Source organism: Vespa velutina, chromosome 24, assembly GCF_912470025.1.
Source record: "Vespa velutina chromosome 24, iVesVel2.1, whole genome shotgun sequence".
NCBI lineage: Eukaryota > Metazoa > Arthropoda > Insecta > Hymenoptera > Vespidae > Vespa > Vespa velutina.
The window spans coordinates 829,524-841,071 of NC_062211.1; the positions used below are offsets into that span (position 1 = coordinate 829,524).

General features: G+C 26.7%; 2 protein-coding genes across 4 annotated transcripts; both read left to right on the forward strand.

Annotated features, from left to right (window-relative positions):
* Positions 1-816: 816 nt before the first annotated feature.
* On the forward strand, positions 817-8,035 carry LOC124957120. 3 transcript variants are annotated; one of them, XM_047513833.1, is made up of 6 exons: positions 817-1,054; positions 1,860-2,296; positions 4,380-4,701; positions 5,267-5,500; positions 5,676-5,911; positions 6,493-8,035. In XM_047513833.1, exons 2-6 carry the CDS (start codon positions 2,245-2,247, stop codon positions 6,717-6,719), a joined length of 1,071 nt encoding a protein of 356 aa, XP_047369789.1. In that variant the 5' UTR covers positions 817-1,054; positions 1,860-2,244; the 3' UTR covers positions 6,720-8,035. The 3 variants fall into 3 exon arrangements, with proteins under 3 accessions (XP_047369789.1, XP_047369790.1, XP_047369791.1); XM_047513834.1 differs by lacking the exons at positions 817-1,054; positions 1,860-2,296 and adding an exon at positions 3,740-4,303; XM_047513835.1 differs by lacking the exons at positions 817-1,054; positions 1,860-2,296 and adding an exon at positions 3,741-4,072.
* A 109-nt stretch (positions 8,036-8,144) lies between these two features.
* LOC124957124 (tetraspanin-6-like) lies at positions 8,145-11,462 on the forward strand. The gene is made up of 6 exons (XM_047513844.1): positions 8,145-8,428; positions 8,903-9,341; positions 9,627-9,897; positions 10,021-10,473; positions 10,710-11,159; positions 11,335-11,462. The coding sequence occupies exons 2-4, from the start codon at positions 9,049-9,051 to the stop codon at positions 10,303-10,305; spliced, it is 849 nt and encodes a 282-aa protein (XP_047369800.1). The 5' UTR covers positions 8,145-8,428; positions 8,903-9,048; the 3' UTR covers positions 10,306-10,473; positions 10,710-11,159; positions 11,335-11,462.
* Positions 11,463-11,548: the final 86 nt, after the last annotated feature.

Here is an 11,548-nt window from a genome sequence, read left to right on the forward strand (position 1 = left end):
TTCATGATGACGTTTTTTTTTGTACGCAATTTCTTAATGAAATGGAATCTTCATCATCAAAACATTTCACTAAATACATCGCTAACTTCATCCTAAAATCGATGACTGAAATATTTTTTCGAATTGCTTGTTTGTATAACACCATTGAATTTATAACACAAGTATTCAGCAAAAGCTCTATTGCCAATATTCTGTATCACTTTATAGTTTTGGTAAACTATAAGCAGTCATTTGATCAGACAAATCAACTGAAGATTTTCCTAAATTATAATCTACTATCATTTTTGGCTTCTCATACGAGCAAAATGGTCTACAGCGCCTTGGGGGCCACCGATGACCTACGCCACGAAAATTGCATAAGACGCGTTTATACAACTCACATTTACAGCAAATAAGCTATAAATAATATTTGAACATAATATACATCGTATGCTAAAAAATTTATGTTGGCGCTTTGCGTAAGTCACATAAAATTCATGCGGTAGTTAACGTGTTAAGTAAAGTATAATACGTGTAGGTGATGAATTTTAAAATTGTTTTTTACTTAACGACGAAAAAAAAAATTCTTCATTTTTCTTCTTTTTCATGTACTTTTTATTCATTTTTTTTTTCTTTTTTTTCTTTTTTTTTCTTTTTCTTTTATATGCAAAATCATCACCGGGACACTTGTACCATGATTTCGAAAACATTATATATAAAAATGAATTAAATAAAAAAGAAATATATATATATATATATATATATATATATATATATACGATAAAATTGATTTTACTTTCACCTAGCTGTTAGTGAACGTGAGTTTGCGAAACCATTTGAAGCGTTAAAACGTGAACGACGAATCAAAATGAAGAGGAAGAACTTTTCCTTTCTTCTAGGATGGGAAAATGGTGAAACAACAATCTTCCGCAAAGTAAGATCTCTCTTGGCTTTCGCCAAACGTTTTCATCTATCCTTCGGATGTGCATCGCAATCTATCAATCTGATATCGAACAATAAATCAGTGTCAAACGTATACGTGAATCATCAATTTCTTAATTCGTCAATGATTCAGGTAATTTCTTTTTTATTTTACATTAAAAAAAAAAAAATATATATATATATAGAGGATGTCCAGAAAGAATAAGACTAACCTTATACTACATATTATTGAAAGATCAAATGGATGAAAAAAACTTCATATAAATTTATGTCCTAAAATTGCTTTATTAAAAAGATACATACTTTTAATTCGATGATTTAAAATGATTTAATTCCATTTAACGAAACAAATGATTCAACCAACCAATCACAGTTGACTTCTTTGACTTAATGTCTTTGAATTTCTATTTATGAAGCAAAAAAGTAGATTTATAAGAACACGATAGAAATAGAAAATGAAATATTTGTATTCGATTATTAATTCAATGAATGGAAGATTGCGTTTTTGTAGAAATTATGAATTTTCGAACATTTTCTTATAAATGCCGGAATAAATTATAAATATCTTTTAAAAGCATATATATCTTTTCAATAAATTATTTTCGAGACATAAGTTTATATAAAATTTTGTCATCTATTTGATTTTAGTAATACGTAGTATAAGTTTACTTATATGTTTTTTTAACACTCTGTTTATATTTCTTTTATATATATATATCTCAAATGAGTAACAATTATAATTGCTTTTCTCTTTTTTCTTTTTTTTTCTTTTTTTTTTTTCTTTTTTTTTTTTTTTTTTTTTTTTTTTTTGTTCTTTTTAAAATATAAATTCGATTAAACGCGAATTTCTTTAATAACTCGAAATACAGAACAATTTTTAAAAAAATGTTATTCTATTCAATATTCCAATGAATACTATTACAATTATATGTTGATAGGTAATATATTCAAGAATACTTGTGGAAGGAGAAGATGAACTAAGTGGGAGAAAGTTGAGAACAACTTTTTGTAAAGAGGACGAAGAAATAAAATTCTTGATCCCCACTTTTCTTCTCCCTTCCATTATACTCAGAGTAGGCAAGAGAGCAGACGGACATTACAGTAGAAATCCAGATTGAAAGGAGAAGCTTGTATAAAAGTTCTGTGGATATATGGATGGATGCTCAATGAGAAATTATTCGTTCTCGATCGAAGGAAAAACTATATTATTGTTAATGTACATGAAGAGTGTAAAATATTTGTTTTAATAATAAAATGAATTTCTTGTCGTTAGTGAATTTCTGAATTCAGTTCAGTTAGTGATATTTTACATCTAGAAACAAAATGTATGACAACGATGGGAAAATTTATAAGAAGAACGAAAGTGAAATATCAGGTGAGAAAATTTATTAAAATCGGATATAAAATTTAATTTATATTAAATATTAAATTGATATTTATGTAACATTTCTAAATAAAGCAGACAAATCTAATTAGATACTGTTACTTTCGTATTTGATTAGTAACATAAGTGAGAATTATTTGTTAAATGAAAGTTCGTGTAATAGAAACTAAGTTACATTACCGTGACTTACATTTTATAACTTATACTATGTGTGCGTTAAATACATATTCTATTAGTTAAATGTAAGATTGCATTATTGTTAGTAACATTCATTGAATGTTGCGCAGGTGAATCTGATTTAAATTTTACTTTCGATAATTTCACCGACCAAAGAGAAAGTTTTATTTTATTTCTATTTACTTTTTTTTTTTTTTTTTTTTTTTTTTTTTTTTTTTTTTTTTTTTTTTTTTTTTTTTTTTTTTTTTAACATCTACCGATTATTCCAAATTTTTTTCGAAGCAAAATTTTATAATAATAACAATAATAATAATATATTTTGATTCCTGCGTACAACTCTTTTCTTTTTCTTTTCTTTTTTTTTTTAAATTATATCTTGAAAATAATCCTTTATTTATCCCCATTGCGACTCTCATAATTTTTAGATCATATATATTGAAAATATCTTAATTCTATTATTGTCGTTTGAACTTATACTCGTTCAAGAAACAAAAATAGAAATGATGTGTTTCGCAAACAATTGCTGTAAGAAAGAGAACGTATATGTACTCTAACGAGACAACAAGAGAAAAAAAAAGGAACTTTCTATTCGTTAAAAAATTATTACAAATTTGTATAGTAATATTGAAGTGCACAAAAAAAAAAAAAGGACCAAAAAAGAAAAAGAAAAAAAACAGGAATAAACCATTACATTAATATGTCATATGATAATATCCAAAACAAGGTATACGTTTAAATTATACATTAAAAAATATAAATGAAAATTTGCGTAAAATATTGTAGTATACGTAGCAAGGATATAATAAAGAAAAAAGAAAAATGAATATATGTAAATTTTGTTTCTAAGAAAAAATATATAAGTGAAAGGATCTTGCGAGACATTGAATTCGATTCAGAAAAAAAAAGAAAGAAAGTTAAAAGATTATATATTATAATGTAGGTACATAAAGAAAAAAGAAGATACGAAGGTAAAAGAATACGATGTGGTTCATAGAACGAACAAAGTGAATGATAAAGAGTGAAATTTGTCTATTGGAATGATTATTGTAAGATCGCGATATCGATGATTGACAATGGAAAAATGAACAATACTATTATCCTAAATTATAACATTATTTTAATATCCTTTTATCTTTAAAAATTCTTTATATGTATGTAATGGATTCGTTATAAGCAGTTTTATATTTTTACACAATAAAAAAATAAACCAACAAAATATCATAAAATTCTTATTTATATTATTAATTGGCACATTGATTTGCATACAAATAATAATAATAATAATAATAATAATAATAATAATAATAAGAAGAAAAAGAAGAAGAAGAACAATAATAATAATAATAATAATTTTTTATAACATCGTTCTTATGTCATGATGTAATGAGGACTATAACGATACCTGTATTATACTGAATGAAAGGAGGATACGTGTCCTCATTTGAATAAAAAAAAAAAAAGAAAAGAAAGAAAAAAAGAAAAAAAGGAAAGACAACAAAAACGAATGACAGTACATACGTACTTGGATACCTAATCGACCAGTTGAAATTATTTTTGATTGTGTCGTACACGCATATAATTAGCTACCAGGTATTACATCCCATGTTATTTCCTATAGGATCATGTCCGATTATAGATGCCGCACAAGTCGATTTGTTCATTCTACGAGCGTCCATTACACAAATGTACCCACCTTTAAACGTCTCGCATACAGAATGAAGATTAAACTTTTATTGAATTTTATCATCGCACGTAAATACGTAAATCATTCTGTAATCTATGAGAGAGTATAATAGACACAATGCATTCTTATGATACCTTGTAGATATAAAAATAATAACGTTTCAATGTTGACATTTTTTTTTTTTTCTTTTTTATTATTTTTTTATTTTTTTAGATTCCGTAGAAAAAAGATTGAAAAATCTTCTCAACGATGGACGAAATGCATCGGTTCACACAAATTCATGCGATGTTGATTTACCGTCATTTTACGATCCGAAAAGATTTCGTCTAGGTCAAGAAGCATTTCATAATAATATCTTCTCGATGATGATCGCTAAATTGTCAGGATTAATAGCTCTTTTCGCAGTGCCTACTATAGTTGATGTAATCGCATTTACGAAACAAAGTGACACACCGTGTTTGGCCTTTCGGAGATACGCTTCGACTGTACTTCATACATTCGTGTGGTACGAAAAGGAACCGAAAAAACAAAAAGAGTAAGTCGAAATATTTTATCAATTTTATTTAGTTCATTAAATTATAATTTAATTATAATCATCGAATAGCACAATTATCGAAAAATAATATAAATTGCACGTATACTTTTTCTTGAATAATTTTTTTTTCTTTTAAATTCAATAAATATATCGAAGTAATCGATTATCGATTCTTCGATTTAAGAATTTGAATTAAATACTTAAATCGAAGTATTTAATTCAAACGAAAATTTATATATGTATGGATATCATATAAAAAGTTTCTATGTAGCTACATTTGTAATGAATTTTTTTTACTTTTTCTCCGTTTCTCTTTTTCTTTTCTTTTACATTGACATTGAATTATTTTACTTTTTCTTTTTTCTTTTTTTTCGCGACGGCAAAAAGATACGAATACTTGATGAAAATTTTTGTTCGTCCAAAATAATCCATTCTATCTCTTGATACGATGGATCAACAATCGATCAATAATATGTTTTGAATATATAATATCTTTTAAAATAGAAATAATATATGATAAATCTTAATTAATTTATTATAAATTAACCAATAAATGGCATTATAGATTCCTTGAATCTTTGAAAATCGTCAGGAGGAAACATTGCATTGCATTTCATAGAAGTTTCAACGCCGGCATACGTAAAGCTTCGCAAACTGACATGGCCTTAGCTCAGTTTGGATTTATTGGATATATATTGCTCGGTACTAAACAACTCGGAATATATATGACTGATGAAGAAATGGACGGTCTCGTACATTTTTGGCGAGTAATCGGTTGTGTTCTTGGAATGGAAGACAAGTTTGTATGAATTAATTATTAATCCTTGAAAGATAAAAAAAAATAATAATAAAAATTAAAAGAAGGAAAAGAATAAAAAATTAAAAATAGGTAAAGAAAAAATAATTAAATTAAATTTAAAAAAAGGAATGGAGAAAAGAGGAATGAAAATTCACAGAACATGCCATTTTTTCAGATACAATATCTGCATGGAAACGGTCGAAGAAACGCGTGCACTTTGTGCGAAGGTTTTAGATGAAATATTCTTACCATCCATAATTAAAAACAAAATAATATTCAACGAAATGGCACATGTACTTTTAAAAGGACTTTGGTGCATTAATCCATACTTGGATCCACATGCGTTCACTGCATTTACTCTTTACTTAACTTCGTTAATCGCCACTAATAATAATCATTCTATTAATATAGGTAAGGTCTGACGTCATAGCGATTACCGTTGATTTATAAAAAATAATAAATTAATGATTATATAAAGGGTACCTAAAAATCATACGATCAAAACAAAAAAAATATAAATTTATGTCCCAAAAGTGCTTTATTGAAAAGATATATATATATATATATAATTTATTCTAACATTTATAAGAAATGTTTTCTAATTCCACATTCCTCCAAAAACATAACCTTCCATATGTCGAATTAATGATCAACGAACTAAAATATACAAATATTCCAACTGTATTTATAAATAATAATAAATTTATTTTGTAATACATATCCAAAAGTTCATCTTCTATTTTTATAAATTAATTCTTTTGCATGATTCCAATGACGTTTTATGTTAGATCATTGATATAAATCATACATATCTTTAAAAGAATAAATCTTTTCAATAAAACAATTTTCGATCATAAATTCATATGAACTTTTTTCATCCATTTGATGATAAAAGCAATACGTAGTATAAATTTGGTCCTATGCTTTTTGGATACCCCGTATATACACACATATATATATATATATATTTTTTTTTTTTCTTCTGTTTTTAGATTATCAGAGCATGTCGTGGTATAGTAAATTCATCTTTAATTTACAACTATTCGTACATCGATATCTGATTGCAACTAAGTATTGGTGGTCCATTATATTTCGCAAATTCTTCAACAGTCAAATGCGATTGGCTATATATTTAACCGAAAATTATCCATATATTGCCTATTGGTCATTTGGTATAAAACAATCGGACGTTAGCACATATCGTTATTATTTCAAATGAATGTATAAATTTTGAAAAAGAAAAAGAAAAAGGAAAAAAAAAAGGAAATTATCAATTATATAAAAGATTTAATTATCAAAGGTCATGTATATATATAAATATATTTTTTACACTTGTATTCACTAAATTAATAAAATTGCAAAAAGAAATTACGATATACAACGAGGAAAGGAACTTCAAATGCTTCTTATAAAAAGTCAACAGGTTAAAAACATATAATGCCAAATGAATGTGTAAATTTAAAAAAAAAAAAAAAAAAAAGAAAAGAAAAAAAAAATATTATTAATCGTCATTTATGTATAGGATATCGAGAATATAAATAAATAATGTAAGTTAGAGCTTATATCCAAATATTATGTTATAAATTAATTATTAGACTTATCTCAATTAAAAATGCAATGAAGATATATGTATTTTAAACAAATATGAAGATATATGTATTGAATTATGTATATATAATAGTATCAGATACCGTTATTATATAATATTATGTGATTTTTAACAAAATGTAATATAATATTTTTTTAAATTGAAATATAATATTTTTTTATATACATATATAATATTTATTACGCCATTATATGTTGTGACAATCAACACATCAGATATATTTCTTCATATAAATAATAATTTAAAGCAATTTTATGTATCCAGAAAATTTAATAGACTTTAAAAGGGTACACAAGCAAAAGTAATAAAAAAGAAGAAGAAAAAGAAGGAAAAGGAGGAGAAGACAACAAAGAGTTCGTATCGACAACATATGTTTAAAATACACACATATATATATTTATTGCATTTTTAATCGGGATGAATGTAATAATTAATTATACGTAATATAATATTAGCTCTAACTCTCCTTATTATTTATTTATATTTAATGATATCTTTTACATAATAATGATTGATAATTCTTTTTTTTCTTCTTTTTCTTTTTCTTTTTTATCCAAATTTACATATTTATTTGACGTTATACGTTTAACCTGTTGACTTTTTACAAGAAAGATTTAAAGTTTCTTTCCTTATTGTGTCAAAAAAATTTCATTTCTTTTCGCAATTTTATTAATTCAGTAGATACTCGTATAGATTTATGTGTATATATATATATATACGTAACATGATTTTTGATAATTTCATCGAACATTTAACTACGATGTCACTACTCCTACGTATGTATCTGTTAATTTTCTTTTAACACCTTTCTTCTTTCTTTTTCTCTTTTTTTTTTTTTTTTTTTTTTTTATATTATTTCACCAGGACCTGTGATACGTCATATATATATTATCAAATTACGTCGTGAATAAAATTCGTAAGCGAGACTACTTTTGTTTTTTCTTTTCCTTTTTTCCTCCTTTTCTTTTCTTTTTTTTTTTTTTTTTTTTATTCCTTCTTTTTTTTTCTTCCTCTGCGCGAGAGATAAACCGCCGTCTTACGGAGATCGATCGAAGGAAAACAAACTCGCATGACCGATAAAAATATCCAAAGAGTCTAGTACGCTTTTTGTTTTGTCAAGGTAATATCTAACGATATTATTATTATACGAGAATTTTTAATACAAATAAATTTAGCTTGAGAAATATTCTATACGGTAAAAAAAAAGAAAAAAGAAAAAAAATGGTTTATGGCCCTTACGTACATATCGTTTTTAATAACGTCTTAACAATATCTTGTAGTAAAACGCAAGCACCTAAATAATCCTATATGTCGTATATGTACGTATAATTCAAAATATTTTACTTAGCTTCATTTATATGATCCATTAATTACGTTAACGATATGATTGATAGTATTGACTTGGTTAATAATTAATATCAATATTTTATATATTTTATATATATATATATAATGTAATAAATAATCATGAATATTATATATATATATATATATATATATATATATATATATATATATATATAATATTGAAGAGATACGGTATTGTTTATATTGGAATATCGTGAATTTTCATTATTATATTCATTAACGTTATACTTATCGATAATAATTATTCATTTATTATTGACCAAATCAATATTGACATACCAATATACAATATCTTTGTATAAATTTATTTAAGAAACTAACTAAATTATCGACGTTACTTATTAGCTAACTTAATATTTCATATAAGATCTGTATAATATCATATCGTAATATTTAAATTCTTTTTCTTTCTTTTTCGTTCATAGGTAATATCCATCCCGATGATTATCTCTTAAATTACAGGAGTGATATGGGATAAGATTAATCGCTTTAATATCAATTATAAGAAAATTTTTATATCAAAAAAAGATCCAATAAGTAGCCGTGGTGGAATACTCTAATCTGTTATTGAATGTCGAAGGCTCCGTGGAATTGTGACTGCGGTCGTTCCGATCCGATAATATTTAAAAAAAGAAAAAACGAAAGATTCGCTTGCAATTGTGGTTGGGAGGGAAAATTCATTTACGGTGTTTCCCTCACTTTGGCTATCTTCGAAATGAAACGCTTTTTCATGTTGTTATTGGAGATAATAGCTGAATGGCAAGTGATTCGATTCGCTGGTGGTTTACGTCCTGTTATTCTCACCTTGCTCGACATTATCGTTGGCTTGCCAACAGCTATGTTAGCTGTTCGTATTATACGCAAGTACGTTGATACGTATAAGTTTGTTTTGTCCTTTAAAAATTCGTCATAATACATATATAAATATGTACATACGTACGCTATAAAATTATTTTATGCATAAAATATCGTAAAGTAAAACATATATATGACGTGTATGTTGATATATTAGATGTCTTTAGTAATTGTCCTTGTAACTTTAGATTTCCATACACGTGTACATATATATATATATATATATATATATATACACACATATATATATACACATATGTATATCGTGCATATCGTGTAACACAATTATTTCAGATATAAAATGCCGCGATGTTCGAAACCTAAAAAACTATTTAAATGCCTTTTGTTCGTAATAACGATTTGCGTTCTCCTAAATATCATGACCCTTATCTCGATTGGATATCACATTAGCGTAAAACAGGAAACTCTTGTAAATATATTCAACGCTTCTATGCATCTTTACATTAATATGGCGTCGTACAAATATGCAATAGATGAGTTACAACTTGTGTTCCAATGTTGCGGGCATACTTCTTACACCGATTGGTTTCTTTTCGATTGGCAGGTAGGATAAAAATTTCTCTCTCTCTCTCTCTTCCATGTTTTTCTTATTTTATATTTAATCTTTGATTTATATCAATTAAATTAAAAATATGAAGATAAACAATATGATATATTTGTCCTTTAGATGGCAGATTATGCATCACGTGATGAAATGATTTATGATAATAGAATATCTGATGAAGAATTTCGAGATCGCGGAGTACCATTTAGTTGCTGTAGTTTACGTTCGATGACACCATGCGTACATGCCGAGATGATGGATAAGGATATTAAAAGTATCAATGAAAATGGCTGTGCGGAAGTTATCAGTCCAGTTATAATTAGGATCGTTGTAATCGCATATGTCATGACTACCACGTTGATCGTCACGCAAGCTCTATTAGCTTTTTTAATCGCAAGAGTACATTAACAACAACGATGCATCATCGATACGACCTATACGATTATTCGATATTATTTTAAGGATCTATATTTCATTTTTGTAGATGATCGATAGATTTTCCGAAAGAGTACGATTTCCTGTTTCTTCTTTAAGCTCAATGGATGGATCTACCTGTTTCCTTACAGAAACAAATAGGTGAGCACAATCATTTAGTTTCGAAATACATTAAAACAAAAAAATCTGTTTCGCACGATATGAAACATAAATTTTGCAATTTTCGTAACGACAAAAATTATAGTCCTCGAGTTTTTTTCTTCTCTTTTCTTTTTCTTTTGGTTTCTTTTTTTTTTTTTTTTTTATTATTTCTCTCTATATCCTACCTCTTTTTCTTTCAATATCTTTATCGTTAATTTAAATATTGACTGTTTTAGCTCGAGTAAAAAGAAAAACGATCGTTATATTACTTCGTCGATTTACAAATGTGTACCACGAGATAAAACAAAGTCTGGACAAAAAGGGATGAAGATAAAACGTTTATCTCTTGTAAAGAACGATTCTACAAGAAGAAAGAAAAGCCGACAAAAATCATTGAATTCTTCTATATCACGATGTAGTTCTCCTATTATAGAATGCACTATCGAAAATTCTGAAGTAGCAAGAATAAAACCGAGTACTCACGAGGAACATAGGATATCAAGGAAACGTTTGTTGACCAAACGAATTCGTTGAATTTGTTAACTTCATTATATGCACTTTCTTAAGGGCGAACAATGAGAAGAACAAAGATTCTTTAAGGGATAGTGACAGATTAAAAAAGAAGAAGAATTAAGCGTTAAGATAGCAATTAAAAAATATTCCGCACAGCACGAAATATTAATAGGGTATGTATGTATAATTGGAAGAATATTGACGCAGATGTTACACCAAATGATTCATTAAATATGTGTATCTAACATATATATGTATATACGTTAAAATCTAATGCGCATGATTTAAACGAACGTACGATTTAAACGAAAATGATAGTACATTTTTTTCTAATAATTTGTTTTTTAGAAACGAGGAAAGTATTTCGTTACGCATGGAATGCCGTGGTGTGAAACGTATGCCAGTATCCAAAACAAAATATTGTTTGTTATGATTGGAGGTAAGTTGTCTAAAAGGTGGAAAACATAATCGTCGGCAAAGCGATGGTGGAGGGGGGGGGGGGGGGGGACTAGTGGATCCCCTATTTGAATTTCGTAGTCGTCGCGGCTGGATCAGTACAGTC